The sequence below is a fragment of the Macaca thibetana genome, chromosome X (genome assembly GCF_024542745.1).
Source record: "Macaca thibetana thibetana isolate TM-01 chromosome X, ASM2454274v1, whole genome shotgun sequence".
In the NCBI taxonomy this organism is placed as follows: Eukaryota; Metazoa; Chordata; class Mammalia; order Primates; family Cercopithecidae; genus Macaca; species Macaca thibetana.
Genome location: NC_065598.1, coordinates 16,617,283 through 16,639,909, shown reverse-complemented (window position 1 = coordinate 16,639,909; position 22,627 = coordinate 16,617,283). Strand labels below are relative to the sequence as shown.

Genomic DNA, 22,627 nt, shown 5'->3' with positions numbered 1-22,627 from the left:
TCTAATAGCAGTTAAAGAAGAATAACTGTAAATACTAAGGACTCCCCAAAGTATCTGGACATCATTTTAAGAAACAAAAGTTTTTTACACAGCCTGGAGGAAAAATACTTAAGGTTTACAATTGATGGTGAGGCCTTACCCGCCTGCAGGTACTCTGGCTGCAGAGTTGGAGGCAGGCCCTCAGGCAATGGGTAGCCGTTCTTCCGAGCCACAATGAGATGAAACGCAGCACAGAACTCAGGCAGGGTCAGGGCTCCATCACAGTCAGCATCACTAAGCTCCCTAGATGAAACAAATGTCATGAGTACCTACCATGGGGCTTACAGAACAAGTTACTTGGCACAAATGTGCCAATAAAACTCCCAGACTCTATGGTGATGGCCCTACCAGTACCCAAACCCTCCTAGCCAAATCCATTTGAAATCTCTGGGGGCCACTCCAAGGAAGAAAAATGTTGACTGATGGGATCAGCATCAGTAGCATTTTATAAATAAAAATTTAAGTTCTTCAGGTTCCATTGTTGGTGTGTCTTACAACGCTGAGGACACAGCACAAGAAACTATGGCACAGAAATAAAAATGATACCCAGAAGTCCACAGTCATTCAGTAAATGCAGGCTGCATGGGGTGAAAAGCCCTGGACATGGTGTTCAAAACAGGCAGAGGAAGGGTGGCCCCAGCCATTTTATAGTTGTCCCAGCCACTATGCAGTTTACCTGGAGCACAGAAATAAGCTCTTTGTTTTTCAGCTTTAAGGGAAAACCTTGAACTTTTCAAGTCACGTAAATCTTTGTACCAAACTGTTCTTTGCTTGAGAACTCCCTACTGGGAAAATACAAGTAAGCTCAATAAAAAAAGGAATGAATGATGTTTTAGGATAAAACTAGTAACTAAAGAAGACTGGAACCAGATAAGACAAAAATGAAGAAAGGGGAGTCTTAAACAGGCTTAACTTCAGTCATTATTTCCCACTAGAAGGCACAGACCTATTTACTGAGCACAGAAGAGACTGATTTGCCAAAGAATTATATCTAAGACCCCATAAGCTTAACCATCTCTAAGGTAGACAGAGACAAGTATACTTGTGTTAGGACAAGCATAGAGATAAGACATAAACAAAATTATTCTAGAAAGGTATTACTATTTGAAAGAAAATATATTTCTAAGGTAAGCTCCATAACTTTCCTTTAGACCATTCACATCCTCCTCCTCCAGTTTCGAATGCACTGGGGCCCTGAAATAGCTGTTCCCAGAGTGAGGGGTCAGGAAACTGCTTCATATGCTGGATAGAGAGAATACCACTCAGCTTTCATGGGCATGTCTCAACAAAAAGATAGGAAGCCTCATGCCAATAACGTTTAGACTGGGAATTCTGCCAAAACAAATGGTATTCTTTTCAAAATGATAATTTCTTTTTTCTTCCCTAGCCAGAAAATCTAATATAAGGGCCGGGCATGGTGGCTTATGCCTGTAATCCCAGCGCTTTCAGAAGCCAAGGCAGGAGGATTGCCTGAGGCAAGGAGTTCAAGACCAGCCTGGTCAACATAGCAAGATTCTGTCTCTAGAAAAAACTGAAAAGCTAGCTGGGAGGCTGAGGTAGGAGGATCTCTTGAACTTAGGAGTCAGAGGCTGCAATGAGCTATAACCATGTCACTGCCCTCCAGCCTGGGTGACAGAGTGAGCCCTCGTCTCCAAAAAAGCAAACAAACAAACAAACAACAACAAAAAACTAATATAAGACTTGTAAAAACAAAAAAATTATGCCAGAGTATATATTGTTGAAGAACCTAAATCCAGCTCAGAATCCCAGATGCATTGGCATGCATGAGTATTATTGGAGTAGTTTTCCAATAAGATGCACAAAACATGACAAGCAATTTTAAATCCCAACATAATTCTGTAAATCCTCATGCAAAAGGCTTTATATAAACATTCCAGTGTTTTTAATTATATATTTATAGCAGTGTGATCGCCTGCCCAGTTTTGGGGAAGAACTAGCCCACACACAGCCGAGAGTTTACAGCAGCACCGAGCATTTTCATGAATGCAAATAGAGCCATCTGGACCATCCCAGCACAGCCCTTCTGGAGCCAGAGTGCATAAAGGTGCAGTGGATACCACAGCTGCAAGTCTGAATTAGGGCCCAGCTGATAAACACCAGCCAAATTTACAAAGCTCAGAGGCAGCTAGAATAGTCAAACCTAACCTAACTCCAAAATATTTCTCAACCTGTTCACTCAGACTTATAAAATATAAAAACTAGTTTGTCAATCTCCTCTGGTTACTTGTATCCCATCTAGTAGAAAAGTCTGAAAATGAAATCTACAGGCTGGTAAGTTTCATATGCCCACAATTGCCTAGACTGAAAAGGGATTGAGATGGGGATAATAATTAGGAAATTACTTTAAAATAATAGTTAACACTTATAGTGCTTAATATGTGCCACACATTGTTCATTGTACTTTTCATATAACATTTAATTTTCACAGCAACAAAAATCTGAGTTGTATTCACTCTTGTAGTCTGTTAAAAACATCATCCAAAACATAAGACTTTTAAAAATGCAAAGGTAGGAACTAAAAGATGGGTTATGGATGATGGTATGAATGCCATATGGCATTAATTGTACTTACCATATATAGGAGAGTTCTGGAATGGAAAGCTTTGATTTGGTGAAGAAGTTCTTGGCCACAGAACCTGTCAAGTGCCATTGTTTAAATAAACCATTAATTACTCAGCTAGAGTAGCTTTTACATTTATATACAAATGAATCACAATTTTTTCATTCAGCAATCTCTTCTGTATAACCACAAACATATTTATTCCTCAAAGCAATTATGAATCATGGAACCAAAAGCAACACATGATTAGCTTTTTTAAAAATATGTAAATTACAATAGGGCAAAAGAAGCAATAACATAATGCTCATGAAAGATGCAAATCACATAAATTAATTTCTGCTTCATTTTTACCAAAATTTGCAAAATTTTGCCACAAATTTAAAAGACGAATTTCAAAACTTTGAACAAATTTGGCACATTTCAAATAGAAATTTCAAATAGAAAAGTAATAGAAAACTGACCAAAAAGAAGAAAATTAATACCATTGATCCCACCACACAGAGATAAGACAGACATCTTGTGAAAGATTTTTGGTGAGATTTAAGAACTCCTAGTGGCGTTTTGAGAAACTTATCCGGGAATCTTTCTTCCTTCATTTTTGATTTACCTGTATCAATTGAAATCAGGCAATCATTCTACTTTACATGTTAACATAACTGCAAGACCCAGCTGTACTTGAAATGTTAGACCTTACTGAGATTGAATCTGAATGCTTTCAGCTCCCAATACAGTTTGATCTAGCAATTCTACTCCTAGGTATTTATTTAAGAGAAATAAAAATATATGTTCACATAAAAACTGGTACACAAATATTCAAATCAGCATTATTCTTAATACTCCAAAAGTAGAAGAACCCCATATGCCTATCAACTGATGAATAGATAAATAAAATGGGATGTACTGATATAATGGAATTATTCAGCCACAAAAAGGAATGAAATTCTGGTACATACAACATGAATGAGCCTTTAAAACATTATGCTAACTGTTGGTGGGAATGTGAATTAGTACAACCACTATGGAGAACAGTTTGGAAGTTCCTCAGAAAACTACAATTAGAGCTGACATATGACCCAGCAATCCCACTACTGGGTATATACCTAAAAGAAAGGAAATCAGTATATCAAAGAAATATGTGCGCTCCCATGTTTGTTGCAGCACTGCTTACAATAGCTGAGATTTGGAGGCAACCTATGTGTCCATCAACAGATGAATAAAGAAAATGTGGTATGTATACACAGTGGAGTACTATTCAGCCATAAAAAAATAATGAGATCGAATCATTTGCAACAACGTGGATGGAACTGGAGATCATTACGTTAAGTGAAATAAACCAGTCACAGAAAGACAAACATCGCATGTTCTCACCTATTTGTGGGATCTAAAAATCAAAACAATTGAACTCATGGACATAGCGAGTAGAATGAAGGTTACCAGAGGCTGTGAGGGGTAGTGGTGGGGAGCGAGTAGGGGGGAGGTGGGGACTGTTAATGGGTACAAAAACTAGTTAGAAAGAATGAATAAGACCTACTACTTGATAGCACAATAGGATGACTATAGTCAATAACTTAACTGTATATTTTAAATAACTTAAGGAATGTAATTGGATTGTTTGTAACTCAAAGGATAAATGCTTGAGGGGATGGATACCCCATTCAACATGATGTGATTATTATGCATTGGATGCCTGTATCAAAACATGTCACATACCCCATAAATATATACACCTACTATGTAGCCACAAAAATGTTTTAATTTAAAAAAAACTAAAACATTATGCTAAATGAAAGAGACACAAAAGGCCACATATTACGAGATTCCATTTCTAGAAAAAAAGGATACATTCTGAGAAATGCATCATTAGGTAATTTTCTCATTGTGTGAACAGCACAGGGTGTACTTACACAAACCTAGATGGTATAGCCTACTACACACCTAGGCTAGATGGTAGAACCTATTGCTCCTAGGCTACAAACCTGTACAGCATGTTCCTGCACTGAATACTATAGGCAGTTGGGACACAATAGTAACTATTTGTGTATCTAAACACAACTAAATATAGAAAACAGCCTGGGCAACATAGTGAGACCTCCTCTCTACCAAAAAAAAAAAAAAAAAAAACTACAAAAAAAATTAGCCAGGCATAGTGATGTGCACCTGTAGTCCCAGCTACTAGGGAGGCTGAGGTGGGAGGATCACTTGAGCCCAGGAGGTCAAGGTTGCAGTGAGCCAAGATCACATCACTGCACTCCAGCCTAGGCAACAGAGTAAGACCTGTCTCAAAAAAAAAGAAAAGAAAAAAGAAGAGAAAAGAAAAAAACATGGAAAAGGAAGAGTAAAAATATGGTATAAAAGATGAAAAATGGTTCACCTTTATAGGGCCCTTACCATGAATGGAGCTTGCAGGACTGGAAGTTGCTCTGGGTAAGTCAGAGAGTAAGTGGTGAGTGAATGTGAAGGCCCAGGACATTACTGTACACTACTGTAGACTTTATAAATACTGCACACTGAGACTACATTAAATTTACCAAGTAAAAATTCCTTTCATCAATAATAACCTTAGAGTGCAAGTTTTTTACTTTATAAACTTTAAAATTTATTTTAACCTTCTTGACTCCTTTGTAACAACACTTGGCTTAAAACAAAAACACACTGTACAATTTTAAAATAACTTAAAGAGTGTAGTCAAATTGTTTGCAACTTAATAGATAAATGCTTGAGGAAATGGATACCCCATTCTTCATGATGTGCTTATTTCACATTGTGTGCCTGTATCAAAACATCTCATGTACCCCATAAATATATACACTTATGTACCCACAAAAAGTTAAAAATTTAAAAAATTTGCACAGCTGTACAAAAATATTTTCTTTCTTTATATCTTTATTCTATTATTCTATTTTTTAAATTTTTAATTTTTTTACCTTTTAAACTTTTTTGTTAAAAACTGAAACACAAACACTTATCAGCCTAGAACTTCACGAGGTCAGAATCATCAATAACACTGTCTTCCACCTTTATACTGTGGAGGTGACTAGAAGGGGACAATAACTCATAGGGAGCGGCCATCTCCTAGTATGACAATGCCTTCTTCTGGAACACCTCCTGAAGTTCCTGCCTGAGGCTGTTTTACAGTTAACTTTTTTTTATAAGTAAAAGTATACCCTAAAATAACAATAAAAGTATAGCATAATAAAAGGCCAGGTGCGGTGGCTCACGCCTGCAATCCCAGCACTTTAGGAGGCTGAGGTGGGCGGATCACGAGGTCAGCGGTTTGAGACCAGCCTGGCCAACATGGTGAAACCCCATCTCTACTAAAAATACAAAAATTAGCCAGGTGTGGGGCACGTGCCTGTAGTCCCGGCTACTTGGAAGGCTGAGGCAGAGGAATCACTTGAACCTGGGAGGCGGAGGCTGCAGTGAGCCGAGATCGCGCCATTGCACGCCAGCCTGGGCAACACAGCGAGACTCCATCTCAAAAAAAGAAAAAGAAAAGAAAGAAACGTATAGCATAATACATAATAGGCTAATAATAGCCGTTTATTATTAAGTATTATATACCATACATAATCATATGTGCTAGGCTTTTATACAACTGGTAGCACAGATTTTTTACCAGCATCATCACAAAAACGTGAGCACTGCCTTGTGCTACAACATCATGATGGCTACAGCATCACTAGGTGATGAATGGAGCTGGAATTTTTCAGCTCCGTGATACTGTTACGGGACCGCCATCATTGACTGACTGAAACATCCTTATGTGGTAACTGTAGGTAAGAGAAAATCATTGGGACTATGTGATAGGTACACAGAGGTTTGTTATACCAGCCAGTCTAGTTGTGTCTACATCTGAAATTCTGCAAGATACAAAAGTTAAAAGAAAACAAAAACATTTCTAACAGGTATCTGTTTGAATTTGGCTAAATATCTGCATATGTCGTGAAGAAACTCACTTGAGCGCGGGGTAAGGTTAGCAAGTGGTCAAATCGTGCAATATGGGTTTCTGTTTATTTTCCTTAATCATGACGTCAACATTAATTTGTTGTATCTGTACTATTCTGCTGTCAATAAAGCCATCACCACCAATCAGTAAATGATGTTTGCAATTACTTATACAAGTATATTTCAATTATGTGCCTCATTTCACAAGATAAAACTAATCTTTACCCACATGTCAATATGGCAGGTTATGATTATTAAGGACATACTATTATTCTTCAAATTTCAACATCTAAAAAGAAAGCTTTATGAATTTTTCTTCTAGACTCTACTATTTCACTGTTAGTTTAGTCCTTCAGCCTAGTAAAATGTAGCCACACTGGCATTAAACCAATTCCTCTCAGCTTGAATTTTACATGAGAACTCAACAGGAATCTATATATCTGAAGACAACCCAGAAGAACTGACAAGTGGGAAAGCACTGGCCAATTTTCCTCCCCCATTTTAATTTCTCTCAGAAAAACTGGAGGAGAAACATTTGAGCCAAAGAAAACGAGCCTGAGTTTGGAGTTTGAAGGCACATATAACATAAAAAGACTTGTGACACCAACTCCTTAGGAGGCCACATTCTGTCCTTGCCCGAGCTCTAATATAATGAGGAAGCAATGAGAGGTGGCCCCTTGGAGCGACACGTTAGCATTTCAAGAACTGCCTCAGCTGATAAGGTGCGGGGTCTCGGCCAGGTTTCCCCCAAATTCCCATTTAAGCCCACTGAAATGGAAATATAATTTTCCAAACGTCATTGCCAACTTTTTTTCTGCATGGTTTACATCTGATAAGAAATTCGACTTTAGAGGAAAACCAAACTGAAATCACAGAAGGCTGCCATACTCATTTTGTGTGAATGATTTCTCAAGATGGTGGCTGTGATTCTGGTGAGAGTGATGCCTGGGGAGCCCACATTCTTACCTGAAATGAAAGAGCTTGGGTCTGGCTGAAGGGATCGGAACTGATTGACATAGTACTCGCGCTGTTCTTCTGTTATCCTCCAGGGTTCATCGGGGTAACTGCTGTTATCCTGTAGTTCTCTCTCCACTGAAAAGGACTTTAAGAATAAATTTAAAAGTAAATGCTCAGAGAACCTGTCTTTAGTGAGAAGTAGAAAAATTAAGCACCAATAAAAGTTATTATGTGTTATGCTTAATTTTTTTTCCTCAGGTGAAGAAATTTAACTGCCTCATAACTAGAATCTAACTAGAACACAAACTTAAGGGCAGACATCATGCTTTATATATTTTTTGTATTCTTCAAAGTTAACAGCACCGAGGGATAAAATACTGAATACTCAGTAAGTGACAAAAAATTTCTAATTGTAATGAAGGAAGGGTTAAAAAAAAGATGATCATTCTTATTTTCCACTATTCCTCACATTTTTACCCTTTAAGATTAGCTGAGTAGATAGTAAAATAATCTGGATTCTTTTTAAACAATGAAAAAGAAACTAGAACAGCTATAACCACATCTTTTTTACTGTTGCAGTTACACTGAAACTCTGTATAAATCCAGGAATTAAAAGCTCCAATTCAAATCCCACATTTCCAGCTCCTACTTGAGTGGCAAGTCAGGACCACTGAACCTCTCATTCGGCATTTGTGAATTACAGAAAATATTTAGTAACAGCTGGGTGGTGAGAACAGCTGTTATGGTACCACAATAAACAGGGTAACAAGGGGTGCATCAGACCTGCCACTAGAGGGCATGCAAGTCAAATTTGAGGATTTAAGAGCCTAGAAAACCAAAGTAGTGCAGGAGAAAACAAAGCTAGGGTAGGCATTGGGTGAAGAAGGGAAATGTCGATGCTAGGAGGAGGCGTGGGCCTTCGTTCTATCCCTCCCACGAACCCTAAGACTAAAGTGATACTTGCCAAGGGCCACCTTCATGGGACCAAGAGGTGAACACAAGAAGAATGAGGCTTAGCCGGGCGCAGTGGCTCACACAAGTAATCCCAGCACTTTGGGAGGCCCAGGCAGGCAGATCATGAGGTCAGGAGTTCAAGACCAGCCTGGCCAACATGATTAAACCCTGTCTCTACTAAAAGTATAAAAATTAGCCAGGCATGGTGGTACATGCCTGTAATCTCAGCTACTCAGGAGGCTAAGGCAAGACAATCACTTGAACCTGGGAGGCGGAGGTTGAACCTGGGAGCAGAGGTCGCACCATTGCACTCCAGCCTGGGCAACAGAGTGAGACTCTGTCTCAAAAAAAAAAAAAAAAAAAAAAGATAGGGTTTTATGATAAAAGGAGGCTAGGAAAGAAGGGGAGGGGTACTGTTGCTAAAGAGCCATCAAAGTGCCTGCTTCTGAACACACTATCAAGGAGGGAATTAATCACTGGGTGGGCGATTCCACCCACTAACCTTAGAAAAGACAGCCGGCCATCTCCTCCCCTTCCCCACACCCACACACACACCATTCCAGGAATTAATTCTTCCCAGGAACGCCTGTCTCCCCTCTGACAATGTTCAGAGAAGAAAGGAGACTAGAAAATGTCGAGCTACTACAGAACCTTGAGATGTCATCTCTGAAGTAAAATATGTATTACTTTGATATCTCACACCTCGGGTTAAGGGTGCTTTGGGAAGGCAAGGACAATGGATGAAATACTACCTGTAGAATGGATATTTCCAGAAGTGCTAAGTGAGAATTCACCCAGCAAACAGGCTATTCCTCAAAGTCATCTGGGGCCTTTAGTCAGAAGGAAGGTTACATAAAGAGATGGAGAGCTGTAGGGTTGTTAGTCGTTTGTAATAAATATATCATTTTCATACTAGATTAGTTTCTACTAAATGTAAATCAAACCACTCTTAAATGTTCAAGAAGTCATTACCCATTAGTTAATACCTTAAATTTCACAGAGTGCTTTGAAATTTACAAAGCATTTCACACACTCCTACTTTTTTAGCACCTCAAGACTTTGGAGATGTAAGCGGGTATTAATTATTATCCTTTTTCTGAGCTCAGGGAACTTACCCATATCCCTTAGTGAACCCCTGCAGGCAGCAAATAATGACCATCCTTTTTTCAATCTCTTGTTCAAAGGCAGGATTTTGCATATCAGGATTTTTTTTTAACTGGGTTGCAGCTACCTGAATTTTTTTCAAAAACCTCTTATTATTATAAAAATAAACAGGCCCAGAGCAGTGGCTCACACGTGTAATCCCAGAACTTTGGGAGGCTGAGGTGGGTGGATCACCTGAGGTCAGGAGTCTGAGACCAACCTGGCCAACGTGGTAAAACCCCGTCTCTACAAAAAAAAAAAAAAAAAATACAAAAAATTAGTCAGGTGTGGTGGCAGGTGCCTGCAATCCCAGCTACTCGGGAGGCTGAGGCAGGAGAATCACTTGAACCTGGAGGCGGAGGTTGCAGTGAGCCAAGATTGTACCATTGCACTCCAGCCTGGGCAACAAGAGTGAAACTCCATCTCAATAAAAATAAGTAAAGCAAAAAAGATGAAAATCCAGTCCGAGCACCAAACAACCAAACAGACCACACAACCTTCCAAAATGCTCCCACCAAATTCCAAAGCCATGCCCTAGCAGCACTTACTGAATGAGCCCAGATGTCTGATCAGGTTCCATTGGTAGAACACAAGGTGGAGGATGTCAGCTTGAATTGCATTAGATTACTGGCCATGATATAATGTGGAGAACTCATAGGAGCACTGCCCCCCAGGTCAGCCCTGACAGAAATAGCCAGAGCAAAGGAAACTAAAAGCTAGGCATGGGCAGGAGAGACAAGAACAGACCTATGAGTCAACGATTTGGTGGCAAAGATGATTCGTGAAGAAGGTGGGATGTGGGTTGGAAGCTCTGTCCCACCACTTCCCAGTGAATGAAGACACAGAAATCTCCATGCTGGGCGGCTCTCATCGCAGCTGCAGCTGCTTCCACATAGCTGCTGTGGTCAAAAAGAAGCCCAGAGTCAGTTCCCTTGACCATCACCATTCTGTTTGCTATAACTGATCTGTAACATTTTGGGAAAATACAGTTCCATTGAAAAGAAAAAGAGAAAAAATCTCCAAGCTGGATGTTGGGTCTGCTGCATTCCTGGGTCTGACATGGAAGCTGCTGCTCCCCTAGAACACGCCCTTTCCCTCCTGCTCAGAAACCTGCTGTGTAGCTGTCCCTGTCGGCCCACGTGTGCTCTTTCCTCAATACCATAACCATCTGCTTTCTAGCTCCTCTCCTACATCACCTCACTCCAGTGTGGTGTTAGTGGCCTCTTAGCAGGTCTCAGGTCTACTCTGACAACAGAAATCAGGAATGAACAGAAGGGGGTGATTAACTCCTCTGCTTAAAAGCCTGCAGAGATGACCTGCTGCCTAACAAAAAAAGTCCACCTTCTCCACCTGGCCTTCAGAAGCCTCGCACCCCAGCTTCCTCTCAGCAGGCTTTCCGACTGCACATGCTCACTCCTCAGGGGTAAGATGTGTGTCTTCTTCCCAGAACATTTTTCCCTGCTCAGATCCTCCAATGTACCTGCCATACCCACAGCCATGACAGAGGGCACCGCCCATTCCCATGCTCTGCTGCAAAGGTGGGCCTGGCAGCCTTGTGTGGGCACCATGACCCACCTCACACCTGGTGTCACCTGAGTGGGAGTAAGGGTTGGTGGGCACACAGTATACTGGCCTTTGGGATGCTCTGACAAGGGCTTAGGTCAGATGCTCATTCTTGGGAATGTGGATGAGAAATATCAAGGCCAATGAGCAAAGAAAGTAGATCCTAAACAGATGCTCAGCGGGGTCGTGGTATAGAGAAAGGGTAGGTGGGGCTTAAAGTTATGAGGGCACCAGAACCAAGCATCAGCAGAAGTTGGGAGGTAGGTACACAAAGGACACAAAGCCAGCAGGGCAAGAAAGGCTGCGGAAGCCTAAAGATAAGTGGACAGCAGAGCAAACTTAACGCAACCAGGGCAAGGCCTGTTAGCAGAACAAGCATGAACAGTCAATAATTCCCACCCCTACAGACCTGTGGGCCACTCCTTGGCTCTCATTTCTTAGATTCCCATGAGAACCTCAACCCCTCCTCCTTTTCAAGAAAACTTAAGTGGGCAAGGATAATTCCTACTCCCTAAACCTAAAAAGGCCTTAGGACAAAGGGAGAGGGCACACAAGCTCTGTGTAACCCATAGAGTGGCCCTTCTACTGGTTTGCACCAAGTGTGCTAACCTACCCCCCATCTCTTTCCCCTTGCTTCTTGCTGTATGCTTGAAACTGATTTAATAAACCAAGTTATTTGAGCATCTTAAAAAATATGAATCTTGGCTGGGCATGTTGGCTCAAATCCCAGCACTTTGGGAGGCCAAGGCAGGCAGACCACTTGACTCTAGGAGTATGAGACCAGCCTGGGCAACATAGCGAATCCCCATCTCTACAAAAAATATTTAAAAACCGCCAGGCATGGTGGCATGCACTTGTAGTTCCAGCTACTCAGGAAGCTGAGGTGGGAGAGTCACCTGAGCCCAGAAGGTCAAGGCTGCAGTGAGCCATGATCGTACCACTGAACCCGAGCCTGGGCAACAGAGCAAGACTCTGTCTCAAAAAAATATATATGAATCTTTATGATAGTCATGGTAAGTACCACAGTTTGAACATTTAAAGTGTTCCTAAACATCTTCACCCAGGTTTCAATCTGAAGGACAAGAGCCATATCAGATACTCCTTTATCCCATCTATAGTCCCTGGCAGGTACATCACAGATACTAAAAGGTAGTGTGAGCTCTACTTATTGACAGGCTTGAGGAAGTTCAGAAGTATGTCTTGTACTGCAAGAGATGTGGAAACACTGCCCTATGATGTTCTTTGTGAAAGAAAACCTATGAGTCTGTTTGGTAGCTCAGCACCTCTTTGTCAGCAGCTAGGGGCCATCTCACCGCAGGACCCAGATGCGTGAACCCATCTCTTCTGAACCAACCCAACAATCAACCACAACAATCTTCTCAAAGATCTGAAAAGTCAGTCACCTAAGAATGGTTCATTGTGAAGCCTGAAGGCACTGAGAAATGAGGGTGAATAAGCTGTGGAGCCTTAGCTTTCCAAGTAGAAGCGAGGACCAGGAAAAGCTCCACTTCTGCATGTACCCTAAAGAGGCCTCCCCCGGTCAACTCCAGCTCCACTGGTTTTGTTGGCTGAGCAGAGATATTTGCTACTTGGTGCCAATTTTGAGCTCTGCCAGTGTTCTGTTTTTTAAATAAAAGGAGAGACTGAGAAATCTTTCACATCTGTCTGCTTAAGCCACATACATATGGTTCATTATACAGTTTCTCTAGACACAGGAGAATTAGATTTGCTTATATTTAAAACATTCAACTCCTTGGTTTTGTTTCAAGTGAAATGCAAATATTTGGCACGGCAAGTTATTATCTCTGGGGAAAGCAGGTTGTTTATAATGAAAGACTTCAAAAGACACATTAAAAAGTAATACCATTAATAAAATCCCAAAAGGTGACATTTACCCCTACTAACTATCAAACTATCTTAAAAATCAAACAAAGCTAAATAACATGAATTGCAAGGAAGCACTGTTGGAGAGAACTTAGGGTGTGTGTACTGTTTCAGTCATAGAACATTTCTGTTTAAAATATAAGCCCACCCTGAAGGCATCCTATAAATGCTGTTTTAGAGTCCAGCCATTTCACCTATGAGAGGGTAACGATCTTCTAACAGTGTCCTGTTAGTGCCTTAGTAAACAAACTATCTAGAGTAGCAAAAACTCATACTAAGCCCACAGTGAATATCTGAGGATGCCTCCTCTGCCAAAAATATTTTGGAAATAAGATTACCATAAGGCAATCACTGATCAAAACATAATCTCATTAGCAAAGATGTGAGAAGACTCGATTACTGTAAACAAAAGGATAGCTAATGGGCTGGTGAGACTACACTATAGCCCAAGTGAATATTAATTTGCCTAAAGAAAGATTATCGGAATTAGTCAGTCATGGGGCTGAGAAAAAAAAAGTCACAGAGGCAAGTGGTGGCAGTGCTGATAGGTGGGATGACAGCAGACTCCTCCAATAATTCATGCTCTACTATGCCTGGTGTAGAGGTGTCACTAAGTGGCTGTCCAACCAGAAATGACTTTTTTCCAGCCTCCCTTGAAGTTACATGCAGCCATGTGACTGAGTTGTAGCCATTGCAATGTGAGCACCAGTGGCCTGCCCTACTTCCAGGCAGGACTAGTACCCTGTGGCACTCCTCTACTCTCTTTCCTATGTGCCCACTGAACAGATGATGGCAGAGTGATAGGACAGAAGGAGCTCTGGTGCATGAATCACCATGCTGAGGACAGCGGCCTGCCAAACTGTTATATTAGTGAGAAATATACCTACTGTGCAAAGTCATTAAAATGTGGGGCCTATTTGTTATAGCAGCTGTTCCCCCAATGAATGTATCCTTCAAGCAAGGCCCAAAGGAAAGGAAGATCTGCCCTTTACAACCACACAGCCCATCCTGAAGATGGAAGCCTGAGGCTATCATGGTTTTGCAATCTGACCAATGACATTAGACCATTATGAGCCCAAACAACTTTCTAATTCTAATTTGATTATCTATGCAGACTATCTATAGGACCAGAATGCTGATTCATTTTTACAACAGTCTTTATGTGTTTGAGTAATATAGGTTAATCTTCCATGGATTTGAAGGAGATTCCCAGTTAAAAAGAAAAGAGAGCTCAAGTAAAATTGTGGGGAAAGTATTCAATGAGGAATGAAGAAAAGGACCTAGAAAAGGAGACAGAGCTCAGCAATTTTGTTTTAACATGAAACCATTCCATATTATGCTTGATCAATCTTATTTATGCTCTGCCTCTCACCCTACCCCATACTATCCCATAAAGCCCATGAGGACAGAAAATTTTGTCTATCCTGATCATTGCTATATCCCAAATGTCTGGAAAAGTGACCAGCACATACAAAACACTCAATAAGTATTTGCTGAATGAGTAAACAAACATTCGAAAAAATTCTCAATCCCAGTCTAGAGACAGAGAACAGTTAACCTGAGTTATCTTAAACTGACTGAAGCTGAACTTTATATGCATTTATCACATAATGTCATCCAACATTATAAAGACTGAGCCCTCTCCCTTACTTCTGAAGTCAGAGAACTTTTTAAAAAAAATTCCTTCTTTCTAGTCTTTATTTCAAAATAATTATAGATTCACAGGAAGTTGCGATAAATAATTTGGTTTTGTCTGTAGAGAAGTTAGTTAAAATTAAGTCCCAACAGAAAAATTTAACCTTATCTGTTTCTTCAGGGAAATAAACCCACAAAGATGCCTTTAATCACATATTACCAAACTTACTTAGGGATCTAATTTCAATAGTTCAGAAGGTTGACTGCCAAACTGTAGGAATCTCTCTGAGCCTAATGTGCAACACACAGTTGCTGCTTATTACAATAAGCTATACTTTTTAAAACTATCACTTAGACATAGAAGAATGTCAGGTAACAAGTATTCATTGCTTTGCTAAGTGCCAGGCACTGTAAGTACCTAAATGCACACAATCAATTTTCATCTTCACAACCCTGAGAGGTAAATCTGGTAATTCCCATTTTGCAGAATAGGAAACTGAGGATTAGGTAAGGGAAGTAATTTACCAAGACCACACACCTATGGCAAATGGCAGAGCCAGAATACAAACTGGGTCCAAAGTATGTACTCTTGATCATCAAGCTCTATAGTTATCTCTATCTGTTCATCCATCCTGTAAAAATAGAACATTTTTTACAAAAAGAACCTCACTGCAATGCCTAAATCATTGCTGCAATTTTGCAGATTGAGGATCTGTGCTTGAGCTATGACTATGCTGTATTACACCCTCCTCCCCATCATCTAGTTTAGATTTTGGCTGGCGAACTATTAAATCATACTGACAGAGCACCATTTTATTTCTCACATAATTTTTGCATGTAAGCATCTGGCACGTCATCACAGAAGAATCCTAGAGATAGCCATACAATCCAGGTATTTAATCATTTTACTGTGATTGCAGTATGTGGCACTAATAGTATTTTGATTAACATAAGAAATGCTCATTAGTAACCACTGCCTCCAATTCTTCCCTCAGGGGCCAAGATCTGCTGTTCCAGAAGGGCATTTTTCCTTCACTGTTATCAGGATTTTGTGCTCTGCTTAGAGGAGAAAGCCAAGAAAAATGAGAAATCAGCAGTAAGAGGAGACTCTGACAAGGCTGCAGACTTCCATTAACGAAGCAATGACGTTCCCACCCTCGTGCTTGCTGGTCAGGCCAAGGCTGCCTGTCTCTTCACTACGTTCTCCCCTTCACACTCAAGGCAGCCTGAGTTCAGATGGGAAACAGACGCATCCACAACTTGGACAGAATTCAAGAATGCTTTGGAGAATGAGGCTACTGACTGGAGGTACAAAAAGAGTACAGGTTCCAGAGGCAGATAGACTTGGGTTCCAATCTGGCATGGTCACATACTAACCAGTAAATTAACTTCTGAGCCATCAGCTCCCACCTGCAAGGCAGTCACATAGCCCACAGGGCCCTGCCTCCCTCTCCGACTTCATCTCCCTCCCACTCCAGGCTCTAGCCATAGTTGCGTTCTTTCAGTTCTTCAAATGTATCTGCTCTCCATGAGAAATATGGTAGAAACTGGGTCACTCAACGTCCATTCCACCCCTCAGCATAAGTCCCAGCACTGCACAAGCTGGCTAGCTAAAAACTCCACTGTTGAAACACCTTTGCTGCTACAATTCCAAATAGGACTTAGGTTCCACTCAACAAATACACCCACAGAAGACTGATGCAGACCCAAGTTAAAGGCAGGGAACAAAGCTTTCATTTGGCTGCCAAGGTTGTGTGTAGCGTGGATCTTGTTGGAGCTGACACTAGGGCAGCAGTTTCCCAATGCTGTTGCTTTCTGACTGTGGCAGAGGCAAAGCTCTCTCAGCAGCCCAGCTCTGCTATGAGGTTTTGGAGATTGTTCTTGCAAACTCAGAATAGGGTCTGTATCTTCAGCCCTTCCAAAGAGTTAGCAGGCTGTCCAAATCCCTTATTAAAGATCACTATTTGCTTCAACTAGCCAAAGGAGATTCTGGTGTCCATAATTAAGAACCTTGATCAAGGTGTGCCCTTTGTCCAGGCTCTTACCTCTACAGGAAATGCTCCACTCCTCTCCTCACCTCCCAGTACCATCCTTCCTTTGCCTGGTTAACTCCTATTCATCCTTCACAGCTCAGTTCAACAGATACTTTGTTAAAGGAGCCTTATCTCACTTTCTACCTATAGGCTGGATTCCTTTGCTACATGGTACCATGCTTCAAGGCCTTTAGGGCAATTGTCAGTTTTTAATTCCACATGCATAGGTGGGATCGTTTGACTCAAATCTACCTCCCCTTTTTGACTGCAAGCACCTAGAGAGCAAGAGGCTGTATGTGTAGTTCTCAATGTACCCCTGGCATGGTGGCCGACTCATGGAAGCCACTTAAATATTTCCAAATGGACAAATGGAAGATGTAATACCTACCTTGTGAGATTGTTGGGAGGACTGGAAAGGGCCAGCACAGCACTGGGACCAAAGAAGCATCTCAGTCAGTAGTGATTATTGTTGGGATAGGCAACTGGGGGCATGACACCCCCTGCTCACCTGAGATCAAGGGAAAGACTGATGGGCCCAGGGGCTAAAATGGTGCCAGTTGTAAAGAAGTCTTCCATATCCATAGCTTGGCATATAACTGAGACCAAAAGGTCCTGGGGAATAAGCTACTATCCTTTCCAGATTTACAAAGTACTGCCTGGAACCAGGGGTTCAACCCAGTGTTTTCAGCTACATCTGGGAGGCTAAATTAACTAAACATCTCTTTTATTGTCAAGAAGTGTGGGTACACAGTGAGCACCTGAGGAATACACTAAGAAACAGGTTGAGGCCGGGCATGGTGGCTCATGCCTGTAATCCTAGTACTTTGGGAGGCTGAGGTGGGTGAATCACCTGAGGTTCAAGACCACCCTGGCCAACATGGTGAAACCCCGTCTCTACTAAAAGAAATATATACAAAAAAATAGCCAGGTGCAGTGGCGCACGCCTGTAGTCCCAGCTACTCAGGAAGCTGAGGCAGAAGAATTGCTTGAACCTGGGACGCAGAGGTTGTAGTCAGCCGAGATCGCACCACTGCACTGCAGCCTGGGTGACAGAGCAAGACTCCATCTCAATAAATAAATAAATAAATAAATAAATAAATAAATAAATAAATAGAAAAGGAAAAAAGAAACAAGTAGAAAAGATCTGCACTGAGAAAATAAACTTCAGTATCAGTTAAGATTAAATGTTTCCTTCCTCAAGAGTTAAGGGCTAGAAATCCTTCCTTGAAAGTTAAGGGCTAGAAAATCAGAAGGAGAACTACAAGCAGGTGAAGAAAATAAGTAAGCAGGAGACTGAAGGCTATGAAAAAATAGGACCTCCTCATGGCAATAGTGTCCTTTCAGGTATATGTGGGTTCTACAGGAGACTCAGTGAAGTAGGACACCTGGAGGACATGTTAACCTTTGACCCTTTAGGAGATGGTGTAAAAGTCCAGCTGGGGTCTCAAATAAAATGGGGAATGAATTTGGTGAAAGAAGATCTCAAGAATAAGGCACATACATACCTAGAAAATGCATCAAACTCACTCTTTCTAACACACACTCACATTCTCTCCCTCTGTCTATCTTTATCTCTACCTCTATCTCCTCCTCCCTCCCATTTCAGTGAAAGGAACAGAATTTAGCTGTCTAAGCAATGCTGAGAGGTCAACACACACACACACAGTGTTGACATTTACCATCTCTAACAACAGAGGACTTTTTTTAGTCCTAATCTCTACCCATAAACTAAGTAATTCAACTTTATTGTCATGACCTTATAAACAAGAAATCCCCATTGCAGGCAGGCCTGGGGTTCTCCAGAACTGGGAAGCAGCTGGGGTCCATAACTCCTTCAAGAGCCTCAGGTGCCAGCATCTCCTCTCACCACTCAGGGAGCAATCTTCCACACACACTCCAGTATATCTCTGATCCAAAGGAAAAGACAGATCAGCTTCTGGTTTCATGCCATTAAGAATGACAAACCAATACTCAAAAGAAAAAGGGGCACTGGATATGAATCAATAGTTCACAGAAAAGGAAATACAAGCGACTCATAAACTTAAGATATTTCACTTCAATAATAAAGAGATATGCTAATTAAACTACAGTGAGCTATCATTTTTCACCTATCAGATTGGCAAAGACCCATAAATGTGTTAGCACATTGTGTTCACAAAGGTACAGGAAAATAGACGTTTTCATATATTGTTGGCAAGTACATTAGCTGCTATACTTCCAATTTGAAAGTCGTTATCAAAAATTACAAATATGTAGGAATTTTCACCCAATATTTCAATTTCTAGGAATTGGTCCCCCATATATCTGCAAATAATGCAGTGATTGCAAGTATGAGATGTCAAGAAAAAGGGGCTGGCTAAATGATTTACGCAAGAGCAGGCAAGGAAATACTATGCATTTGTAAAAAACAAAAAGATGAGGAAGTACTTTATGTGCTGCTATAGAACGTTAATAAAGCTTATTGTTAGTGCTAAATGCATGTTAGACGTATAGTGTGCCACCATATGTGTAAAAAAGTATAACTGTGTTTTGCATATATTACATAATTATATATATATAATACCTATTTTCACTTGTATATAAATAAGATATTCATATACAATATTATATAAATGTTTTGTATAGGACTATTCAAAATAAATGGGTCATATCAGTTGCCCCTGGGATGAGTGGCTGAGGGGGGAAATGGTAGGGACACTTTTCACTGTGCTCTTTTGTATCTGTTGAATGTTTGACAGATTTTTAAAATCTGTAATTGCTCTGAAGAACAAGTTTGTTTGAGAGCTCACACACATTCATATGAACACTTACTTACCAAGTAATGCCTTGGTAAATAATTCTTGAACCCCAAAAGAACCCGGGTGGTCCTGACCTGCTTCATGGGTCAATTCCCTGGACTGAGTATTAGGTTAGACAACCAGAGTGGCCAAGACCTTACCCAGTATGCCCCACTTGTTTACCTGCTTCATTCTTCTTCCAAACTCAGATGACCAACTCTCTTATGACTCGACTCTAACCCATCTCATTCAAGCCCATCCCAACCCATCAGTCATTCTCACTCCTCCGCTCTCCTTATCCTCCTTGCATCCAGGTTCGGTCTACCCATAAAATATCTTTCATGCCACAAGAAGATCTCTCGGTGCGATGTCAGCCTCTCCAAAAGGCTATTTCCTGCTGTTTTCATTAAAACTCTCAGAATGAACAATTTATTTGTGGTGACTATCAATTATCTTTTGACTCAGGCCAACACCACTCCAACAGAGCCTCAGGAATATTCATTTCTTTAATCATCTTTCACATACTTGCCTTTTCTCTTGGGTTCCAAGAGGACCCAAGGAGTGGAGATCACCTGCTTCTAGCCATAAGTACCTGCAGTTATATCTAGGGGAGGAGGTACAGCAAGAAACTGAGATGAAGAGAAAGTGAGGGAGGAAAGGAGATAACTAAGTTAAATAAACATGTTTCAAGTTATGCACTTTGAGATGAATATGGCGCTGGCTAACAATGCCTAACATCCCCTCCCCTACCTGATCATTAGAAAACTTACACCAAAAACATAGATAAGCCCCCTGAGGAATGGCAGAGTAACAGAGGTCTCTAAACTCTATTGGTCATTTTTTCATCTCTGAAGAAGAGTAGTGAGTGTTGAGAATATGTTCTAGAAAACTGTTACTTTTCATCCCTCCAAAAAGCAAAGAAAATATCACAACAGTATCCTGAGGGTTTGAAAATTGAGTGTGTTTTGGTTTTAAATAAAAGATAATTTTTTCTAGTGCGATCTAGCTGGAAGGATATTTCATTTGCCAAACCTGTCTCCCTAAAGTCAGGTAAAAATATATTGCACCACTTTGGGAGGCTGAGGCGGGCAGATCACCTGAGGTCAGGAGTTCCAGACCAGCCTGACCAACATGGAGAAACCCCATCTCTACTAAAAATACAAAATTAGCCAGGAGTGGTGGAGAATGCCTGTAATCCCAGCTACTTGGGAGGCTGAGGCAGGAGAATCACTTGAACCCGGGAGGTGGAGGTTGCCGTGAGCCGAGATGGTGCCATTGCACTCCAGCCTGGGCAACAAGAACGAAACTCCGTCTAAAAAATATATATATGTAGCCGGGCATGGTGGCTCATGCCTGTAATCCCAGCACTTTGGGAGGCCGAGGCGGGTGGATCACAAGGTCAGGAGATCGAGACCATCCTGGCTAACAAGGTGAAACCCCGTCTCTACTAAAAATACAAAAAATTAGCTGGGGGTGGTGGCAGGCGCCTGTAGTCCCAGTTACTCGGGAGGCTAAGGCAGGAGAATGGCATGAACCTGGGAGGTGGAGCTTGCAGTGAGCCGAGATTGTGCCACTGCACCCCAGCCTGGGCAACAGAGCAAGACTCCATCTCGAAAAATATAGATAGATAGATAGATAGACAGACAGACAGACAGTGCATGCACACACACACACACACACACACTAATATATACAAATACCCATATTTGCATGTACATGTGTAAAATGTTCCTAGAATGATACAAAAGAAACAGGCAACCCTGGTTGCCTCTGAGATGGGAAACCAATAATGATCAGACACCCATCCCTCTGGCTGAGTTTCACACATAAATGGGCTGACAAGCAATGGACCTTTTTCTTTTTAAGAATGAAAAAAAAAAGGAAACATCGCATATACAAGAAAATATCAGAAAACACTTACGTTTCACATTCTCAATGGAGAAAAAAGTATAGATGAATTGAGACAAAAGAAAAAACAAAGAAGGCAAAAGTGAGGGTGAAGAGTAAGGCTCCCATGCAGAGAACACTGACCATCCTGGAAATGGCCAGAGAGTGGAGGGAGAGTGGCAGTGAGCTGCTGTGGCTGAAGAGGTAGGTGAGGGCCAGACAGCAACATGGATGACATGTTAAGAGCCATGGGCAGAGAGGGACAGGCTTCAATCAAGTCAGCAGGATGATCAGATTTGTGTTTTTAAGATTGTTTATGTGTGCAATGAGAATAATGAATTGGGAGAAGGCAAGAGTGGAAGTAAGAAGAGAGAGAGGCTGATACAATACAGTCAGTGAAAAGGATAATGACCTGAACGAAGAAGCACAGAGGGATGGACAGACACGAGCTATTTGAAAAGTGGTATGGTCAGGACTTGGGGACTGAGCAGGCATAAGGAAAGAGAGAAGTCAAAGACAATGACCAGCATTCTGGCCTGTGCTGATGGGTGGGTAGAGCTAGGAGTGGAAGGGTGAAAGCTGATTTTATGAGAAAGACATGTCAGCTGAAAGTGACAGTGGAACATTAGAATGAAGATGTCTGGCAGATGGTGCTATGTGGTCAACAGCATCCACATAGCTAAAGAGTAAGTAGAGTGAGAAGTGGGCCCAGGGGTCTCCCGCATAACAAGCAGAGGGCAGAGGAAGGAGGATTGAAAAAAATGAGGCAGGGGCAGCAATAGAAGCAGGAGGAAAACCAGGAGAGCAGGCATAATGGACACCAAATGATGAGAGCATATCGAGAAGGTGGTCAATGTCCACAGCTGCCAAGGAAACAATAAAGACAAGGGCTTAACATAAAGTTTCTCACAACCCTTGCAGAAACAGAGGCAGTCGAGAACAGAAGGAGTAAAGGGTGCAATTCTAAATCTTTTGCCAGCAAAATTACAAACGACTACACCATCTAGATGTTGAGGGTAATTTGTGAAAAACAAACCACAAAACAACCTCTAAACATGTGATAATAGACGAAGCAGAAAATAAGTCTTATAATTTCTTTACAAAGTACTATCAACCATCCACCAACATAGAATATGCTTACTGTCTGAAATTTCAAAGGGAAAAAAATCCAACACCCGAACAAAAGTGAAATTCCTAAAAATAGTAAGCAAAAAGACAAATCATTCCAA

At 41.2% G+C, this 22,627-nt stretch overlaps 1 protein-coding gene and 1 non-coding gene across 13 annotated transcripts in view; one reads left to right on the top strand and one right to left on the bottom strand.

Moving 5' to 3' along the window:
- REPS2 (RALBP1 associated Eps domain containing 2) overlaps positions 1-22,627 on the bottom strand; it is a 200,542-nt gene that overhangs the window by 95,129 nt on the left and 82,786 nt on the right. For all 12 annotated transcript variants that reach the window (XM_050777643.1, XM_050777646.1, XM_050777637.1 and 9 more), the window contains exons 6-8: positions 7,532-7,667; positions 2,633-2,696; positions 140-282 (exon numbers count right to left, since the gene is read on the bottom strand). In XM_050777643.1, the coding sequence (XP_050633600.1) occupies positions 140-282; positions 2,633-2,696; positions 7,532-7,667 (343 nt within the window). The remainder of the gene's footprint in view (positions 1-139; positions 283-2,632; positions 2,697-7,531; positions 7,668-22,627) is intronic.
- Positions 10,479-10,610, top strand: LOC126947013 (small nucleolar RNA SNORA16B/SNORA16A family). Its single transcript, XR_007722868.1, has one exon. It is a non-coding gene; the product is annotated as a small nucleolar RNA SNORA16B/SNORA16A family (small nucleolar RNA).